General features: G+C 48.1%; 1 protein-coding gene across 1 annotated transcript in view; it reads right to left on the bottom strand.

Moving 5' to 3' along the window:
• Rrp1b (ribosomal RNA processing 1B) overlaps window positions 1-21,273 on the bottom strand; it is a 26,023-nt gene that overhangs the window by 3,249 nt on the left and 1,501 nt on the right. The window contains exons 2-15 of the mRNA XM_028767953.1: window positions 14,756-14,838; window positions 13,155-13,212; window positions 12,068-12,153; window positions 11,173-11,234; window positions 10,576-10,705; window positions 9,473-9,537; window positions 8,889-9,055; window positions 7,956-8,044; window positions 6,542-6,639; window positions 5,177-5,196; window positions 4,033-4,161; window positions 2,719-3,410; window positions 1,284-1,424; window positions 257-320 (exon numbers count right to left, since the gene is read on the bottom strand). Of these exons, the coding sequence (XP_028623786.1) occupies window positions 257-320; window positions 1,284-1,424; window positions 2,719-3,410; window positions 4,033-4,161; window positions 5,177-5,196; window positions 6,542-6,639; window positions 7,956-8,044; window positions 8,889-9,055; window positions 9,473-9,537; window positions 10,576-10,705; window positions 11,173-11,234; window positions 12,068-12,153; window positions 13,155-13,212; window positions 14,756-14,838 (1,884 nt within the window). The remainder of the gene's footprint in view (window positions 1-256; window positions 321-1,283; window positions 1,425-2,718; window positions 3,411-4,032; window positions 4,162-5,176; window positions 5,197-6,541; window positions 6,640-7,955; window positions 8,045-8,888; window positions 9,056-9,472; window positions 9,538-10,575; window positions 10,706-11,172; window positions 11,235-12,067; window positions 12,154-13,154; window positions 13,213-14,755; window positions 14,839-21,273) is intronic.

The raw sequence follows: 21,273 nt of genomic DNA, 5'->3' as shown, positions 1-21,273 counted from the left end.
CAAAACAAAACAAAACAAAACAAAACAAAACAAAACAAAACAAAACAAAACAAAACAAAAAACAAACAACCCTCTCCCCTAATCAATCTTTTCCTTCCTTCCTCCCTCCCTCCCTCCTCCCCTCCCTCCCTTCCCTTGCCTAACTGACTGACCTGGAAATAGACAAGAAAAGACAACGATCACTGGCTGCTGGGGAACCCTAGCCAGACCCAGCCGGTTGGTCCCAAGGAAGTTTTCCAGAAGGCCACCCACTCACCTGCTGTCATGTTTCTGTTCAATCCAAAGGTGACTTTCTTGGAGCTGGAGGGTGTTTTATTCAGCTGCAGAACAACAAAGAAGTAACCATGGTAACACAGGTGCTCAGCCTCCTTGCCTGGCATTTTCCTGAAGAACTTAGCCAGGGAAGGCCCGTGCAGTATTTTTCCTGACCTGCACACACACAAAGGCTGTGGGACAGCATGCTGTTGCCTAAATGGACTTTAATACCAGACTTCTGCCAGACACACACACAGATCTCCCAAATTAAACACTATTCTCAGTGAAAACAGAGAAGAGGGGTAAGGATGTTCAGAATCTCAAATTTATCACCCAAAATGATAAGGGTATATGTCAATAACCATCTTTCTTTTTGTCCCAGAATTAAAAGTTATTTACTATCAGTGTAAACGATGTGACCTGGTGTGACCCAGGGTGTGAGCTGCCAGGGGACAACGTTTTAAAGTCACTTCTTTTCTTTTACCTTGCGTTCTGGGGATTACACTCAGGTCCTCAGACCAGGGTGGGAGGTACTTTTACCAGCCGAGCCATTGGGCAGGCCTAGAATTTCTAAGCTGTTCTAAGCTGAACTTGCAGCTCACATACACTTGATTCAGTTGGGCTCTAAGTGGGCTCTACTTCAATGGGCAATGGATATGAATTTACAATCTTTGTTGGAGCTAGCACCCAAGGCCCTGATATGTGCTAAGCAAATGCGCTACCACTGGAACCCCACCACAGATCAAAACTCTCAACACTGTGTGTAAAGGACTTCAAAATATCTACATATCCCAATAGTCTGTCCTAGAAGCCAACTCATTTTACACTGTAAGAGCTGAGCTCTTCCCAGGACCCCAGGCTCCTTCCCAAGTGTGCTGCTACCTTGTTCCATCTGTGTGTACCTGTGCAGGCTGTCAGGAGGAAGAAGCTGGGCTCTGCCAGCCCCAGCCCTGTCTTTCCAGGTAGAATGGAGCACCTGCACCCCAGAGCTCAGCACACCTGGCTGCGTGTCAGTGTGGAGGGCTCACCTGGACAGCAGGACCTTGGGGACGGGTGATAGAGCTGTTCTTGGCTTTCCTGAAGAACAGGGGCTTTGGTAAGAATCGAGTGTCAAACTTCACAAAGTCGTCCTCCATTTTCAGTGGCTTCTTCAGAGTGCTGTTGCTTCCCTGTGAGAAGGATGAGAAGCTGAGAGGAGTCCTATCCCAGCATCGTACCAGGACAGTGTAGTGATGAAGCGCTGGAGGCCGGCCCACCCAGGCTCCTTCGCCCATAGCCCAGCTTCTTCAGCTCTGTCAGGGACTCTCCTGCTCAGTGGAGAACCACCTCACTTCTGGAACCATGCCAGCAGGGATAATGCTGTCTTTTCAGTAGTAAAGCCCCCCCTCTAACTTTGTGTTCTAACACAGGGCCTACAGTCTTAATAATTCTTCCTTTCAAGGTCTACCCGCTAAGTCAGAACTCATTTTTCTATTTGGGACCAGACACTATGTGGGCTGTGTTCTGATGTGGAGGATACGGATAAGGCTGCTATGTGGCTTGGCTCAGGGGTCCCCACATCTGGGAAGCTGAGTGTGGAGGTACCATGTTGGCTGTTTGGCTGGAGCTTGGTGCCTCCCTTGCTGAAGCATAATGTCGCCTTCTGGCGTGCCCCAAAGCAACCCCAGCTCAGGAGCAGACAGCAGCAAATCTCCCTAGACCCCCAACTGATTAGCAATCATCCCAATTCCAAGACCGGTTGCCAAGGGCACGAGAATCAGGCTATGGAGAAAGGAGCCTCTTCCACAGGCAGGTCTTCCACAGGCGGGGCTGGGGGCTGAGATGCCGTGCAAGGCAGCCCAGTGCTCTGCTCTCCCTCAGGAATCCCTGACTGTCCATGAACTCACCTGGCCAGGGATGGCCTTCAGCGTCACAGCACTGCCAAGCAGTGTCTGTAAGGACTGGTGCTGAACAAGGCCACACGTCTCCCCATAAAGGCAGAGTCACTATCTCGGTGGCTTGGTGGGCCCCAGCAATGAGCACATGCTGTGGTGTCTGCTACACGTGCAGCCCAGCAGAGGCAGTACGCTTCCTAGACAGGCCACGAGGCAAGAGCTCGGGTCCTTTACAGCTCTAAAAGTCCACAGAGAAAGAAAATCCTTCAATTAACCCAAGCGTTGTAAGAGCCAAGACAGCAACGCTGGGGGCCCGACCCTGACAGTTTCTTAGCTCCATGTCTATCCTTTCCTGTGCAAAGGGACATCAGGTGGGGAAGAGGTAAAGGCACTGGACAGAGCTGCTGCACTTGGCACTGAGGCTGGAGCCTGTTACTTGCTTGTTGGTGAGAGCGGCTATAAAGCAGTGTACTCTGAGCACTGCTTCGCTGAGGCGTGCCTTTCCCTCTGCCCTATCCCTAGTAGACAGGAGTCCTCTGAGCACAGCTACTGAAGGCAAGCCCCTGAGCTCTGCTCCTTCCCGTCTTACCAGAGCTTGGATCTGCCTAGCGCTGGACTCCAACACACCGTTCGAAGTCTGCTTCATTTTTTTCCTCTTTTTTGAGTCTGCTATTTTTTGATTGGACAGATCATAGGGGTCAAGGGTGCTGGATGCTGTCTTCTTTTGTGACCTCTTGCACCAGGGCTGGGTAGTCTGGCCATCATTCTTCTCCACTGAGCTTGTTGGGGTACCTGCCTTCTGTACAGTTAGGTCACCACTGCTGACAGCGAGAGCTCCCAGTTTCCGTTTCCTTTTTCGGGCTTGGACACCTTCTGAGGAAGAAATGTGGGCAGCAGAACTCTGAGGATGCCCGCCGTCAGCGTCATTCTTTGACATGTCCTCCTGAGGTAAAGTGGTAGATTTCCAGATCTCTCTGTGGGCCCTCAGGTTCTTCCTTTTCGGCCTTTTCCTTTTATTGTGGACGGGCATGATAGGAGTAGGCTCGGAGCTGTTCTCCCCGATGCTAGATACGGCCTCTGCTGTAGGCTCAGTCACGCATGCTTGTGGGGCCTGCCTCTGGGCAGCGTTAGGCTCACTGTCAGCACTTGGCACTGTGGGCATGGCAACAGCATCCAGGTCCTGAGTGTCAGGCTGGAAGTGGCTCCTCTTCCTCCTTTTCCTTTTCCTCTTGTGAACGTGGCCTCCACTGTCCTCTTCACCAGCAGAAGAGACTGTGTTTCCTACAAAAATGCAGACCAATGATGCAGAGCCCTGCTGGTGGCCACTGGCAGCCAGAGTTTCTTTTTTTTAAAGACAGGGTCTCAGGTAGCTCAGACTGGCTTAAAATCTGCCTTACAGCCAAGGCTGCTGTAGGAACCCTGATCCTGATGACCACCTCTCACAAATGACAGGAACACAGAAGCACAGCATCACGGCACACTCCGTTAGAGGCAGGCTCTCACCACAGAGCTGCTCAGGTGGGCTGGGCACATGGCTTAGTAGGTAAAGTGCTTGCCATTAAAGGAGGAGGACTTGAGAACCCACATTAAAAACCAACTGTGGTGGCATGCACCTGTAACCCTGAGAACCACAAGACCACTGTCTGTACAGAAAAGAACAGAACCTAGAGAATCTGTGGGTACGGTGCTGCTGGCATAGCACTCCAGCACTCATGAGTTTGAGGGAAACCCAGGCTACATAAGACGGCTCTAACTCAAAGAACAAATCTCCCTCCTCTCAACCCAACCAAACCGAATTACAAATCACAAATGACCTCAAGGGCAGAGTTCCCCGTGAGCAGGAGTTAGACTGAGCAAGAGGCGGCCCTCCTTCAGCCCTGAGACTTCAGGCTTTGCAGCTTACCTTTCTCCCTTTCTAAGGCAGCTCTCTCTAAAAGCTTTTTTCTTTTCCTCTTGCGCCTTCTCTGACCGGGGGCTTGACCATTTTCCTCAGCAGAAATGTCCTTAGTAAAACTGAGTTGAACACCACTGCCTGTAGGTTCCAAAGGCACACCGGTCAGCTTCCAAGGGCTTTTGCATCTGTGGCAGCAGCCCAGGCCCTGGGCCCTCCCTGAACCATCCAGCTAAGACTCCTGAGCCTACCTTCATCACCTGCACTGCTGGGCACTTTCCCAACCCAACTCAAAGGCTCCTGACTGGAAGACACTGGACAGTGACTGATGGGATTGTTGGTCTAGTCAGCTTTACATCCCCACTGGGTCTGTGAGCCATCCAGTCAGGGCGCAAGGAACAGGAGAGGTAGCTCACTGGCCGGCTCAGGTTTAACCAAGCTTATATCCCGAGGACATTCGTCCTAAAGGAAAATGAAGGGTACTGAGACACCCAGATTTTCTTTTTTTTTGTTTTTTTGAGACAGGGTTTCTCTGTGTAGCCCTGGCTGTCCTGGAACTCACTCTGTAGACCAGGCTAGCCTTGAACTCTCGAACTCAGAAATCTGCCTGCCTCTGCCTCCCAAGTACTGGGATTAAAGGCGTGCGCCACCACTGCCCGGCTCCAGATTTTCTTTTTAACAAAGGATTTTAATCTTCCTAGTCCAGTTTTGCCGGCCTGTATGCTGTATATCATGTGTATGCCTGGGGTCTACAAAGGCCAGATGAGGGCACTGATTGGATCTCCTGGATCTGAAGTTACAGTTATGAGCTACCACGTGGGTTCTGGAACTGACCCTGGGTTCTCTAGAAGAGTGGCCAGTGCTTTTGACCATGGAGTCACCTCTTCTGCCTTCCTTTCCCCCATTGAAAACTTAATTGTAGAAAGCACCAATAAAATTTCAAACACCACACAGGTATTACCCACACACAGGAGCACTGGATGGATGGAAAGTATGCGCACAGAGTCCTGCACTGTGGCATGCATTTCCTAGGGTACTCGCTTAGGTGTGCCAGGTGAACCCAATTAGGGGGTCACTTTCCCTACGACCCCATGTCTTGGATCTGACAGGGCTGCCCTTGGTGGGGTGTATACTGGGTGAGAACAGCTCTTCTTACCTTCAGAGAGGTCCTGGAACCTGAAAAAGGAAAGAGGACATGGAAGTTCAGAGAGTTCACAGCTCAGGTTTTGAGCAGGAATCTGGATACTCAGTGCTCACCCTCTCCTCCACGGAAAGGCAAGGGGACAGCCCACCTAGGGATTCGGTGAGTCTGGATGGAAGAAGCCTAGGACAAAGGCGCCTTCCATTCTACCAGCTCTGCATAGGACACAGTGACACACAATACCAAGAGATCCACTGTCTTTCTTGTTTCTCAAGGCAGACAGCTTAACACGCTGCTATGTCCAGGGGAGGTGTGCCCAGTAGGGCTCTCTTTATGCAGCTTTATGAACCAGACCACATTACCAAAGTGAGGAGAGGAGGGATGTACACGGGGTTGGAGAGGGTCACTGGGGTGGGCAGGCCAGCCCTAGAACCCACACTGGAGCCCCTGGCATAGCCTTTAGAGGCCTAGCTCTAAGACATGAGAACTTACGGACGCCATCTTCTAGGGTATTCTTTAAGAGCCATTTTTGGTGTGTTTGCATATTTTCATGTGAGCACACTGCATGTAGCGGTCAGAGGCTGATATCAGGTATCTTCCTCAGCCACTCTCCACTGGGTCTCTCATTTGAACTGAAAGCTTATCAATTTGGCTAGTCTAGCTTGCTTGCTAGCTTGCTCTGGGAGTCCCATCTCTGCCTCCCAACCAAGTGAGCTGCCCTGCTGCCTGGAACTTCATGGGTGCTGGGATTAGCTATGAGCCTTCACACCTTCAGGCACTTGCGTGTGTACTGAGGATGCAAACTCTACCTGCTAACCCAAACAGGACGTGACCAGACGGCTGCTATCCCAAAGTCAGTCAGAATACACCAACTGGCTAGTCACCCATATGTCACTGTGGTCCTAAAGACACCGATACTGACTACTGGATTACCTGACTCTTTTGGCACAACCCTGCTGGGAGGCGAGGGTGAACATGACTAACTGAAGCCCTGTGTACCTCGGCATGCCATTGGTGACATGAGAGGAGCACACCCTATGGCTGTGTGGCATGCGGAGCAGGGCTGCCCTTCCCTGATTTCCATTTGTTATGTGGCTATGAATAAAGTGACAAAGGATAAAGAAGAAAAAGGAGGTTGGGGAGGTGTGTGTGTGGGGGGAGGGGGGCGCTGGAAAGGTGGCTCAGAGGCTCCAGAGGACCCGAGTTTAGTTTCTGGTACCCTCATTGGGCGCATCACAACTGCCTGTAACTCTAGTTCCACGGCACCACTTTCTCCTGCCCGCTGCAAGAGCGCACATCCAGACAGACACATTTAAGAGTAAATACATCTTTAACGTGGGAGAGCACTGGTGCGGCCGCAGGATCTCACTTGCTACTTACTTTCTGACTAGTCTGCAGAGTCGCTTCTTGTTGAAGGGTGGGGTGCTCTCCGAGTTGGCTATTTCCAGGAGTCGGTCAGCAACAGCCTTATAGTCAAACTACCAAGAAGAGACAGCAAACATGAGCAGCAGTGAGACAGCCTGGCCTATCTGAGAGTCACCTTCTAGGTGTTCTTGTCTTCTCCAAACTGGGGTCTCATGCCCAGAGCAAAATCTGCATGACTAGCTTCTTTTTATGTATAGCCTGGGTTCTCAGTCTTAGACGCTATAATAGTCTTTACTTCTTCAAAGCACAATTGTGTGTGCATGTGTGCAGTGGCGCATGCCTTTAATCCCAGCAGTTGGGGAGCAGAGGTAGGTGAATCTCTGTGAGTTCAAAGGCCAGCCTGGTTTACATGGCAGTTCTAGAGTAGCCAGGGCTACATAAAAGAAAGATCTGGTGGTAACCAACCAACCAACCAACCTACCTCAGCTGGCAGTGGTGCACAGCTGCATCCCAGCACTTAGAGGGGCAGAGGATTGTTATCAGTGCCACTCCAGCCTAGACTATATAGCAAGATTCTGCTTAAAAACACCCTCCCCCCAAAACTCCCCCACTAGAGCTGGTGCTACTGCACAGAGGAAAACAGACAACAGTGCTTAGAAAATGAGGTTCAGTGTCTTTCAAAACCCACTTCACTGTTTATTATTTCTTTTTTTTTAAAGATTTACTTATTTATTATGTATACAGCATTCTGTCTGCATGTACGCCTGCAGGCCAGAAGAGGGCACCAGATCTCATCACAGATGGTTGTGAGTCACCATGTGGTTGCTGGGAAATTGAACTCAGGACTTCTGGAAGAGCAGTCAGTGCTCTTAACCTCTGAGCCACCTCTCCAGCCTTGTTTATTATTTCTGATAGGCTCTTTCTGTGTAGCCCAGGCTAGCCTGAACTCACAGAGACCTGTCTACCTCTGCCTCCTGAGTACTGGGATGTGTACTACCATGCTTGGCTTAATTTTGATTTTTTTTTTTTTTTTCGAGACAGGGTTTCTCTGTGTAGCCCTGGCTGTCCTTGAACTCAGAAATCCGGCTGCCTCTGCCTCTCAAGCGTGCGCCACCAACGCCCGGCTTAATTTTGATTTTTTGTTTTGTCTGTTGAAACAGGAGTTTACTAGGTAGTCCAGGTTGTTCTTGAATTCGAGACCTTCCTATGTGCTGAGAGTCCATGTGTGCAATACCATGCCAGCCTAAAACCCCACTCTTTCAAATCTGTCCCCCACGAGCTCATTCTAAGAATGGTGACATTAATTACAGAAGGGATTATAAAGGACTTTACATTTTAGGCCCTACGGCTTAATGAGCTCTGACCCTAATTCTCCAGCTGAGCCACCCCAGGTCAACCCACGTTCTATAAAAAGCAGAAGCTGCCGCACCTGGAGTGGTGACCCTGGATCTCTCAAGGCTGCACAGACGGCTCCTTCTCTGCTGCCAGTGACCCCATCTCTGAGGCATTCATCTCGTGCTGCCAAAAGACACCAAAGACAAAGACACGGTTTTGACATTCAAGAATGGAAGCGGCTCAGTCCCTCCAGGCTCTGGGTACAATCCCCATTACCAGGGAGACACCAGTGACTGCTGCCTGGGGAGATACTTGAAATTAGTCTCTTAAAAAGTCCAGTCTCTATTTTATATGCAAAGCTCAAAGTTTTTTTCTGCAGTACAAAACCTCGTATCAACAACCCTACCGCCATAAAACAACTCAAGACTGCTGGGAGAAGCTGTGTGCTGTAGTGGAGCCACAGGAACAAGCGTGTGCCTGACTGCACGGCAGCTCTCACAGGCATGGGCTCACCTCACAAAGGAGGTGAATGTCTACAAGGGACAGAATCTACTGGGCTTCGTGTGAGTGGTGTTTGGTTTCTGCCTGTGGACCATGTGTCTCTTAAACACCCTGCTTTATTTGTTGGAGGCCTATATTCAGTGACATGCCAACACAGTGCTTGATGAAGACTTAAAAACCAAAACCAGAGGGGCTGGTAGGCTCAGTCAGGGGCCCGGGTTCAGAATCCACATAAAAAATGCTGGGCATGGCAGTAACGGCTTCGTGGCTGAGAACAGGGAAGCAGCAACAGGTGTGTCCCTGGGACTCAACAGCCAGCCAGTCTAGCCTAATTAGGCATCTTCCAGGCCAATGAAGAACCTCATCTCAAAATAAGGGGCAGGTGAAAGCTGAGGAGTGAGTCCCGATGCTGACATCTGGCCTCCACACGAAAGCATACACACATGCACGTGCATGCACACACACAGATACCCAAGCAGCCAACCAACCCGGCAGAAAGGGAAGAGTACAAGAGGAAGTCTCTCACCAGCCTTCTTCCCACCGACCATCTTTCTACAGGCCAGCTCATTTGCAGGGAGGCCACTGCCATCTTCTTTGGTTTTCTGCTCTTCCACAGACTCTTCAGGTACAAAGGCAGACTGATCTACAATGACTTCAAAAACACCCCTTGCTACAGTCTGTACCAGCGTGTGGCTGAGGGCAGAAGCACATTGGAGAGAATAGGATTAAAACACTTGGCCTGGAGCCAGTGCCCACAGAAACACAGTGGAGAACAGCTAGGGTAAGTGCGTGCACATGCATGTGCCTGCCTGGGACCTGGTATGCCTGCCAACTGTTAGCAGGGACTCAGACCCTCCTGAAGCAGGGCCACTCAGGATTCAAGGAATCACCACGTGCCACAGGACAGACAGACAGACAGAAATCTGGTGTGGGAGAGTGTCCTCAATTGTCAGCCAAGTGCTGTTGACAGGGGCTAGAACCTCTGCTTTCTGCCTTTCGCCTGAGCAGGATCTTGTGTAGTCTGGGCTGCCTGGCACTGTGCTGCACAACAGAACCCCACCCTTGGGCACCAATGGAAGCACTGAGAACACACGGGCCAGAGCCACTTACTCCTTAGTCTTGGCAGCAATTCTGCAGAAGGGATCGATTAACTTGAGGTTCTGATCTGCTAAGAGCTGCAATTCAGACATAAGACAGAAAGTGAGGGAAGACAGCCTTTTCTCTTCTTTGACATGGTCTAGAATAGGAAGCACCTGCCCCTCTCACAGGTCACATGCAAGCCTGTCCAGGCAGTCCCAGACACACCGCAGGGACTGCCCAGAGCCTTGTTTTGGCTTTCTGGGTATTTTAGTGCAGTGACCCAAAGCACCACCAACTGGTCAGGACTAAACTGCAGCACTCATGTCTCCTTAGACAGCTGGGTGTGGCATCTGCTTAGCAGAAGGCCCTGGCTAGCTACCGAACCACAAGGAAAATATGAATTCTATGTGGTTGCTGACTAAGAGCATGAGACAAAGCCATTCTTTATGTTTAGACTTCATTCATTTGTTCACTGATTCAGTGTAAGTGTATATGTGTTGCCCCTCTTAAAAAGTCTTCATTTCTAAGTTAGTTAGATATACATAAATAATATCCACTACAGAATGTCAAAGTGAGTAATAGAAACTGTTTATATTCCCAAACTGAGAAAATCATCTCTACATAAAAGTGTACTTTTTCTTTCTAGCCTTTTGTCTATTTATATTGGGTAATCTGCATAGTGTTGTCTACCGCCTTTCTTACACAGCTTTGGGAATACTCAATGTACCCCGCTTTTTCTTGTCCTGTTGGACTCTGTAAGTTGTTTTCAGCTTTTTCTGCAGGGGAGGAGGCAGGGTCTTGCACAGACAGCCCTGGAACATGAGATTTACCTGTTTCAGTGCTGAGACTATAGATGTATACCACCAAGCCTGAACATGGGGTCTTGCATTCCTAGCTCAAATGACTCTCCTGCCTCAGCTACTCCAGCACCTGTGTGTGGCTCAATCGTACTTTACAGGTAATACTTCTAGATAGAAGCAGAGTGTACAGTTTTGGTTACAAGTCCACTAGGTGTCTGGGACAAGGTCTCAGGAGTAGAAATCACAGAGAGGCTGCTGTTTCTGATAGTACCCATAGCAAGCCCGGGCATGGCGGCCCCACCCCACTGCTGGCTGGACAGCATGGCCCCTCACCTCTCTCCCTCCCACAGTGGAAAGTTCAGCCAAATACACATCGATCAAGTGGGACCTCACTCCATCGGGAGACTGGCTCTCGGGGCTCAGAATCTCCTTCATCAGGATGTCCAAAAACAGTGTGATCTGGCTGAAGAACAGAAAAACAAAACAAAACAAAAACAAAAAACCAAACCAACCACACAGTTGTTTTTTAAAGGACATTATCGCCAATACCTCCCTCTTTTCAAAGAACAGACAAAAGTGCGTAGTTTACTGCGCATACTGCACAGCAGTCAATGTGAGGCCCCACGGGAAGAAACAGCTCCTCTATCAGCTTCAAGTGACTGTTTCAGGCCGTCCACTGGACTTAAACTCCCTGGAACCAGCACCTATTTGCTTCTTATTGTACTAAATATGGCAGACATAGATGAGCCAATTCATGGTTTTGATTACCTAAAACCTCAGAGGACCCTATTATTCTATAAAGATGGGGGGGGCACAAAGGATCAAAACTAGGGCCTCATACCCATTAGGCAAACGCTCCACCACTGAGCCATCTAGCAACTCCAACATGCTTTTAATGTCACCACATGTCAACGTAAATAGTTTACCAACCTTTCTTCCCAGGCATTCCGCTTGAGAACTTCAAAGGACTGCCTCAGGACCAGGCGGATCAGCTAAAGGTTGATATTTTTATAATAAAAGTAAAAATGTAGTGATCATCTTGACAGAATGAGGACCCCAATTCTGGATCCCCAAAGTGAGATAATATCTTTACATCTATTTAACTTCTGGATTAACGACATTAAGCCTGACAGTGGTATGTGCCTGTACCAAGAGCCAGAAACCAGCCTGCAGAGCACACAGACTCTGCCTCTACAACCCCTAGAAAACAAACAAAACCAATATAAGACACGTGAATGTTCTCCAGCCTTGTTCCCAGCAGCTCAGACAGGAACAGAGGCACCTCCAGCACATGACTGTGATTCTGCCACACCATGCCTGGACTTTCATCATTTTCTTGCTGGCATGGAGGCTAGGTCAGAAGATGGTCAGGCAAGGTAACTCCTGCCTGAGAACCTCACACCCATGTTCCTGGGTGTGGGTTGCTTTCTTTCCCACAGCCTTTCTTTCTCTTAACTCTACCGCTTACAAATCTATAAAACCTCTTAGCAAGCTGGGCAGTGGATGCTTAGGAGGCAGAGGCAGAAGGATGTCCCAGTTTGAGGCCAGCCTGGTCTACAGAGTGAGTTCTGGATAGCCAGGGCTATATAGAGAAACCCTGTGTTAAAAAACTAACCAGCCAACCATCCAAACACGCCCTCCCTCCCCCAAAAGAAACCCTTTTATCAAACTCCAACTCAGCTTCAAAAAGAAAAAGATAGTGCCAGTAAGTGCACTAGGGCCGAGCTGCACCCATCTTTCTGCACCCCAGCTTTCTGCTGGTCTTCAGACAGAACATTCTGTGTGTGAACCCTTCAAGTCGCTGTGGAGGAAGGCAGCACCTTACCATGTAGTACTTGTTCAGCTGCAGCTTGTCGATTCCTTGCCACTCTCGATTCATGGTCTGCCAGAAGGTCTGAATGAACAGGCGCTCTGCAGGGACAGGAGGCTCTCAGTGCTCCGCTGCCGCATGCAAGCACACAGCAAGAAGGAAGGCGGAAAACACATCTAGTTCTCTTTACATAGCTATCTCAAGAATTCTTGAGGTGGAGTTTGGCCAATGGCTAAATAAGCTACATAAAGACATTACAATAGACCCACCAGCATCTGTCAGAACACTCCAAAGCACTGCTCTTTACCCATGCAAACCACATTTCTGTAAGTGCTCCCTGAAGGTACCCCGTGGCCCTTCCTACCACACCTGTATCAAACCAGCCCCAGTCTAGCCACACTGAGGATGAGCAGCCTTACAGTTCATGTTCAAATGCAGGCTTTTCTGATGTTATGTGCTGTCTGGGTGAGACACAGCACACATTATTAAGTCCACAGACTCCTTATTTACTGATTTTGAACAGTCCCTTCGAATGTAGGGTTTGACTGCTCCCCTGGCTGGCCTGGGACTCTCATACCTCCCGCCTCAGCCTTCGGAATGTTGGGATTACAGACATATACCACCATGCCCAGCACAATTTATTAACAAATGCAAATCTTTACTAAACAACAAACGCAGATTCTTACGCAGAATCTTAGGTGTTGTAAGTCAGCCAGAATTCAGAGTGTGTCAAACAGAACTGACTGCTGTCCAGCTTCAGAAGTCTGCACCTTTTCTTTTAGGTAGAGAAGAGTTACCTTACACTTTTATTACGGTGATTTACCACCAAGATGGCTCTAATTTTGGCCAGGGTGCACCTGCCAGGTTACCTATGTACTGGCAAAGGTGTCACAGTTTCTAATCGTGAGAGTAAGCTGAATTTGGAGACTTTGGAGGAGAGCTGCTCAGTCTCTGAAATGTCACACAATCTCTGTTCAACACTAGGAGGCTCCCGTGTCACGAATTCCCAGAAGACCAGAAGAAAAGCACTGACAAGGTTCCCCAGGTAACCTATCAAACTTGCTACCAAGGAAGTCAGAGCCAGGAAAACGGCAGGACTTACGAGCCTCCGAGCTGTTTACAACGTGGATGAGTTGGGAAATAATGTTCGCTAGCTCCTCCTGCAAAGGTGGGTTGGGAAAAACATCAGTTATTAGGCGGTCACACTGATGAGGGTGCTATGGGGTGTATCCACCTCCCTCTGTGGTGGGAAAGCCTGCGCCTCTTGTTCTAGGTCTGTGGCTAACACCCCAGGGTTTATCAAATGTGTAACTCCAAACTTCAATCAACTACTGGGCTGTCATATTTCTGGAAAAATGCTGAAACTGTGTTCAAGAAAGCATCTCTGGTAAGAGGGTTGAATGATTTCAGGAAAATAATCTTACCGCCACCCCCTATCCCTTTTTTTGGAGACAGGATTTTTCTACACAGCCCCTGCTGACCTGGAATAACTCAGCAGGCTTTGAACTCACAGAAATCTGTCTGCCTCTACCCCTGAGCTCTGGGATTAAAGGTGTGTGCTACCGTGCCCCACTCCATGTTTGAGATGCAGACTAAACTGAGTCTACCATGAGTACCAAATGCTGCAAGACCAGCAGGCACAGAGCCACCTTGCTGGTGCTTGTGCAATGGGTCTGCACTCCAGTCTCCTATTAGCTCTGGTCAGAGGAGGGCTGGAATGCCAAGACTCCTCTAGGTTGTGCTTTGGGCAAATTGCCTGTGGCACAGCAGACTCCGTTCAGTATAATCAAGTGGCTGAGCCTAGGAGGAAGCCTTCTGTTTTCCTGCTACCTGAAGACGGGTGCCCTTCCTGGCACTGCTCCTGTCTTCTATGCCCAGAGTTCCTTATTTGTGTTGAATGAACTCCAAGACTTAAAAACGATGCTCCTTTCTGTTGGTTGTCTTCCTCCACTAAAGCTGCTTGTTGCTACTTCTGAATATAATCTTACAATATTTTGCTCTGCTATCCCACTCAAAATATGTTCAGTAGAATCAATGCAGTGAACTGAGACAAGTCACTACATGTCCTGAGAAAAGTAGCAAGGCTTCACACAAGATAAGTGCGACCCAGGAGGACTACACTGTGGCTTGTGTGTGATGATCCTCAGTCCCTTGCTACTGAGGTAGGTCTAGTTTCAGATATCAGAATAAAATTCTTCTACAGTAGTATGAGTGGCAAGCTCAGCGGGCAGGGATAAAAGCTGGTTTGTGCATTCTGGGCACCAGGGCATCTCGTGGTGCTTTAGCCACAGGGCCTGGCTGCTTGCTTTGTGTGGAGACTGAAACTCAGCAGGTCACTGACCGCCTCGCTTGTGCACCAGGCCCTCTGGGACTTTCACTAGGCCCACTGCTGTGCTTCCGACCATGCATTATAAACAACAGAAAATAAAAGAGAAACGTAAGAACGTCATGTAAAACCTACCATAGAAGCTATGAAATGACGGGAGCAATAGGGGACATAGGACTTAGCGTGTCCGACATGTCTGAAAGCACAGCCTAAGTGCCTGGCGCCCCTTCCTGAGGGGACAAGAGCTGAGACAATGGCTCCTTGAAGCATTTACTTCCATCTGTTTGGGGATGGCAGCAGATTGGCGGAACGTAAACGGTCAAGTCTCTTATCCATCGTGGCAAAGGTCCAGGACCATGACGAGGGGACTGCGTTACCTGCAGAAGGGGCTCGTCCTGCACCCACATGCAGTAGAAGAGTCCTTTCCATATTTTTAGGAGTTCTTCCTGACTGAAACTTCCTGCAGGAGAAAAGAGCACAAGCGCCTTAGAGTCCACACTCTACAGTTGCTAGACAGGTGGCAAACCTACCACAGACATCCCTTCCTCTGCACACCTTTCCCTAGACCTGAAGTACATCTCAGGCTAATGGCTGATGTTCCCAGCAAGCCCGTGTGTGAAGCACCACACATGTGTTATTTGTTATCAGCCAAGGGAGGGTGGCCATGGGAGACACTAAAACTAGCCCATGTGCCTGGGATACCAGTTGCCAAGCACACACAAGGCCTTGAACCAATAATAGAAGAAGAAAGGAAGTTTCATGAAGGAAAACTATAAATCCTATAAAAGATGCAAGAGTCTCCAGTCACAGAGTGTCCCTAGCAAATGGCAGAACCATTCCTGATCCATTCCCAAAGACAGAAGACTGGGACAGCCTGAGGACAGGTCTGCTGAAGTGTACTTTGGTGTCAGAAAGCAAAGATGACAGTGAATGACAAGGCTAGGGGACAAGGAACTTTCTCAGCTCTGATGTGCTACACACGGTCTCTATCTACACAACTCGGAAGCAACAGAAGTCTTTTCAGCACCATGCTGGGATAAACTAGACAAACAAAAGCAAGACTTTCTTTTTTTGCTGGTTTGTTTCCTTAATTTTTGAGACAGGGTCTTGCTACTTACATCAGACTGGCCTCGAGATCCTCCTGTCTCTGTTTTCCACCTCACACAACTCAAGTATGTATTTGAAAGCAGTGTGCTATTAACTCTAAAGGATACTTTTAAAATGACAAAGAGCCATTGCAATGGACCCATGTTCCTGTACTACACATACTCCACTGGCCAATCTTATTTTCTGAGTGATTTAAGAGCCCTCTCCCGGGCTGGGGAGACGGCACAGTAGGTGAGACCATCTGTCATGCATGAGGACCTGACTGAATCTTCAGCTCCACATAAAAGCTATGTGTGCTTGTGATTTCCAATGGTCAACTCAGCCTAGCAGAAACACTAAGCTTCCGGTTTAGTGAGAGAACCTGCTTTAAGGGAACAGGGTAGAGGGAACACGGAAGCCACCCAACATCCTCTATGGTTTTTACAAGTGCACCCATGCGCCCACACCCTCCCAATACTCTCCCAAAAAGGTTTTTAAAGAAAGGTTCTTCTCCTGTCAATACCTTTGTAATGTTGCAGATTGATTCTTTTGTGGTAGTTTCTAATTAAAACGAAGACAGCAAGTGTGTGGGAGCATATGCCTTTAATCCCAGTACAATTCCAGCCGAGGCTACCGAGTAAGACCATCTCAAACAAACAATCCACAATCCCCAACACCAGGGTAACAGAAACCATAGTGTAGTCAGCTAATCTAAGCACATTTTCTTAAGTGAGCCACACATATACAGCTGATGTGCTAGCTGGCCTCTCTCTGATAATATAAATATGGCATACACCCCAGCACCTGTCCAACTGCAGTTACAACTTTCTAGTCATGGTAACTTGCTCCGACTTAAATCATGCTCCAAGACTGCACACGTCCTTGGAGAACTGTGGTTCTGGGTAAGGACTGGTAACTTCAGACATGACTTTAGATCACTTGGATCAGACCACATCAAACCATTAGTTGGAACTTATTACAGGAGAACCAGTAACACAGACCAGTCTAAGTCATCACAGAAAACCTGACCTGTACCTTTTGAGTACTAGCTTACAGAAACCTAGGCGGCAGAGATACATGTTAAATAAGACTAAGGGGTTGCAGCCGGGCAGTGGTGGTGCATACCTTTAATCCCAGCACTTGGGAGGCAGAGGCAGGCGGATTTCTGAGTTCGAGGCCAGCCTGGTCTACAGAGTGAGTTCCAGGACAGTCAGGGATACACAGAGAAATCCTGTTTGGGGGGGGGGGGGCCGTCAAGGTGGTGGTAGTGACATACACCCTTAATCATAGCACTAGTGGGCTGGAGGAAGGTGGATCTTTGTGAACTGGAGGCCAGGCTGGTCTACAAAGAGAATTCCAGGAGTCTCTCTATTACGTAGCTCTGGTAGTCCTAAAATTTGCTAGGTGGTCTAGGCTAGCCCTAAACTCAGAGATCTACTTGCTTCTGTTTCTGGAAGGCCACCAAGGCCAGCATAAGCAAGTACTTATAATTCTTATTCTTATTATGCAAATTGTTCTCATTTTCAATAGGTGGCAAAAGTATATACGTACCAGAAGTTTTAAAAATAAAATTCTTGCCGGGTGGTGGTGGCGCACGCCTTTAATCCCAGCACTTGGAAGGCAGAGACAGGTGGATTTCTGAGTTTGAGGCCAGCCTGGTCTACAGAGTGAGTTCCAGGACAGCCAGGGCTACACAGAGAAACCCTGTCTAGAAAAACCAAAAAAATAAATAAATAAAATTCTTTAATGTAATTATTAGTAAATATTTTGTTTGTAAATCTAGTTTATAAATAAATAAATCTGTATATTTAGTTTCTCAGGTAAAAGGGGTTGTGACTTAGAAAAAATTTAAGAAGCCCTAGTATGTTCAAGTCCCCCATTCTAAATATCTACTTCCAAAATACGTACAAAAACTCCATTTTTACCTAAGAGTTTAGTTGGTAAAAATAGGAAGTGATTTTAAAGAATTAAAAGAGGCATGGAGAAACACTGAGTACCTGATCCCCTTTACTGTCTGAGGGAAGTATCTGAAGCAGCTTTATTTAACTGTGTTCAAAGCTCTCGGTGATAACTTTCTGAGACACTGAGAGTGAATGCAGGGCCCTGCACACTCCAGGCAAACACTCTATCACTAAGTTCCTCTTCCTCTGCCCTTTATTTTGTGACGGTCTTTCTGTGTAGCCCAGGCTGACCTGGAACTTACAATCCTGCCCCAGCCTCCCAAGCTCTGGAATCACTGGTGTGACTACCATACCTGTCCAAGAAAAACCTTTTTTTTTTTTTTTTTGGAAAAGGTTTCACCATGTATCTTTATCTGGCCTGGAACTCACTATGTAGACCAGGCTGACCTTAAATTCAGAGATATATACACCCGCCTCTGTTTCCGGGGTGCTGGGGTTGAAGGTGAGTGTCTGGTTGAAGACCAATTTTACGTCTTTATATATAACCTAGTTCCTGACAGACAACAGTTTAGATTTAGTTATCCTAAAAAGAATGTCACAGATATAAAAGCTATGGAGACACAGGATATACCACTGCATTTTGAAATGACAACATCCAACAGCAGCCCTCTCCGAGAAATGCACACCAGAGCCCTTCTGGGTGGGGACAGTGCATATTACAGAGCACCCCATAGTCAGAACACACTCACCTCCCTCTTTTATAACTGTCTGGTGGAGACCCCATTGCCATCAGCAGGAATGGCACTTCCACAGCACCTACAGTGGTTCAGCCACTACTAACCATAAATCCAGTCATCTTATATGCCATCCAAAAGGAGGCTGGGGCTGGGGAAATGGCTTGGCAGTAAAGATTAAAGATGCTGGCCACACAAACCTGGTGGCCAGAGTTCCAGCTTTTGAACCCATGTGAAAACCAAAGAAGAGAACAAACTGACTGACGTTTCCAGACGTGCACTGTGGCATATCTACCCCCACATCGTGTGTGTGTGTGTGTGTGTGTGTGTGTGCACGAACACACTAATATTAATAAGAGGAAGCGACGACAGAAACGAAACTGCCACAGGGTTGATTTTAAGATGTGCCACAGCTTTACAGTAAGTGTTAAATGTTAAGGCTGAGAACTGCTCAGACAGGCAGGGACTGCAGGCTTGGCTCATTGCTGTCCTCCCTATACCAAGAACAGTGTACACAAGAGGACACGGCGCTTTGTGTTTGCTCCATTTATGAATGACCAGACCAGGACTCACGAGCCACCATGAACTAAAACACAGTGACTGCTTCATGACAGTAAAGACCACAGAGATACTTATGTATGCTGCTGACAGACATTAAGACAGTAAGACTTCAGTAAGACTAAAATGTCAGATCTCCCAACAAAGATGTAAGGCTGAAAAACAAACTAAGTCTGTCGAGGAGTTGCACACTTCAGGCAACTTGTGCCTCTATTATGATGGGACACAGCAGTGCCAGACACTCTGGTTTTCTTGCCCCACGGTTATTATTTTGAAATGTTTTCTTCTCTTTTACGTTCTATGTGCATTCGTGTTTTGCCTGCATGTCTGTCTGTGTGAGGGTGTTGGGTCTCTTGAAATGGACAGCTGTGAGCTGCCATGTGGTTGCTGGGAATTCAACCCAGGTTCTCTGGAAGAGCAGCCAGTGCTCCTAACTGCTGAGCGATCTCTCCAGCCCCTTTGACCCACGATCTTTAAGACATTTACTCTGCAGTTTTTATTTATGTGTATGGCACGTATGTATCGGTTGGATGTCAGTGTTAGGTATTTTCCTCACTAGCTTTCCAGCTCATTTGCTGGGATGGATTATCTCATCAATCTGGCTACACCAGGATTACACTTGGCCTTTATGGGTGAACACCTGAACTCATTTCCTTATGGGCACGTGACACGCATATTACTGATGGAGCCATTTTCCTAGTCCCTACAGTTATGTTTTTGTTTATTTTATGCATATTTTACACACATGCATGTACACCATGTGTCTGTAGTGGACTGTAGACTGACTGTAGAGGTCAGAAGAGGGTGTCAGATGCCCTGGAACTGGAGCTATAGATGGTTATGGGCCACCATACGGTGCAAGAGCAAAGGTTCTAACCTGCCGAGCCATCTCTCCAGTTCCTCTCCAGTTATTTTATTTTTTGAAGGCCTACAATATTCCACAAAGTGGCCATGATGAGAAATAGGAGAACAAGAGAAGTCATCAAGGTAGGTACCCTGGGGTACTGGTGTGAGCCAATGGCTTCAGGCCCTTGTGTTCTCCAGGGGGTCTGAGAAGCGTGCTCTCTGGCTGTCTCTGGTCCAGGTGTATTGTACCTGTTTGCTTTTGTCTCTGGAAGGCTCTCCTAAGGCTCTATGCTTTTACCCATGGGTAAGAAGACAAATGGAAGCTTACAGTGCTTGTGGGGGAAAGGATACAAACCACAGAGTTCAGAAACAAAGTTATCTGTACTTAGCTGGGGACAAGGTCATTCACTCTCGGTAAAGCTAGTAGAGACCAGTCCTGGCTCCAGGAAATCCTGTCTCAAAACCAATAGCCCTTCCTCCCCTCATGTAGCTAAGCACTATAAAAGGGACACACATTCTGTAACTCTAGAGGTAACAGGGAGGCGGGAGAGATAGTAAAGGAGGATTTCTCTCGGCTATGATACTGCTGGGGCAGAAGGCGTGGAATTCTTTGGAGAACGAGCCTGAATGCAAGGGGGAGGAGGTGAGAAAAGTGTGCTTGGTGTGCTCAGCCTACAAGAGTTTAATTGACTACTCAGGAATTAGAAGAGCAGGTGAGGACGCCATGCCTGACAGACTGTGGCCTTCAAGGAAGCCATGGTAAAATGAGATTTGCTTTAGGAAAATGACCTGGGTGTTTGAGGGCAGATTAAAGAGGCACAATGGAAGCCCGGGACGAATGCCTTTAACCCCAGCACTCAGGAGATAGAGAGAGGTGAATCTCTGAGAATATGAGGCTAGCCTGGTCTCCAGAACAGGGTTGTAACACAGAGAAATCCTGTCTCAAAAATCAACAAACCAGGCGGTGGCGGCTCACAACTTTAATCCTAGCACTTGGCAGGAGACCTCTCTGAGTTCGAGGCCAGCCTGGTCTGCAGAGTGAAGGCCAAGAGAGAGCCAAGGCTACACAGAAAGACCCTGTCTTGGGGGTAGGAGGTGGGTACCCAAACAAACAAAAGGCACAGTGGCGTTAAGGGAACAGACGGCCAGAAATCAGGGTAAAATAAAGGAACTTCTGGTTAAGGCAGGTTATTGAGAAGGCAGGACAGAGGGACAGCGTGTGTGCATGCGTGCGTATGTGATGAAGAGAGTCCAGGGCAATGTAGTGAGAAAAACAGAAGAACGAGCAGCTGAAGAGAAGGAACAGCAGAAGAGATGAGGTGTTTGGAGGAGGAAGTAGACGCCATTGTTGGTACTGTGGCACTCAAGGATAGCCAGAGGGTAGGCTAGTAGCACTGATCTGAGCAGAGGATAGCGAAGATCTACCCAGGCCAGCAAGTTAGGCTGACTACCAGCACGTGTATATAGCAAGCTTGACAATATGAGAGTAAACCGAGTTTCTGGGGCAATCCTTAACAGAAATGTTATGAGGGGATGGGAAGGACCAGGGTGGGAAGTGCCGGGGCAGAGGTGGCTCAGTGGGTAATAAATAGTTTGGTGAGCCTCACTACCTGAGGCTGACCTCTGGATCCCATGGTGCAAACAAGTAACTTTTCGAACTTAACTTCCACGAGTGTCCATAAGCACACGCATACATATATACACACACTAATAATTAAGAAAAAAAAATTTTAGTTTTTTTTTTTGGTTTGGTTTTTCTTTTCTGTCTTT

This window comes from Grammomys surdaster, unplaced genomic scaffold (assembly GCF_004785775.1).
Source record: "Grammomys surdaster isolate TR1022 unplaced genomic scaffold, NIH_TR_1.0 183, whole genome shotgun sequence".
In the NCBI taxonomy this organism is placed as follows: Eukaryota; Metazoa; Chordata; class Mammalia; order Rodentia; family Muridae; genus Grammomys; species Grammomys surdaster.
This window is presented reverse-complemented; position numbering and strand designations above follow the sequence as displayed.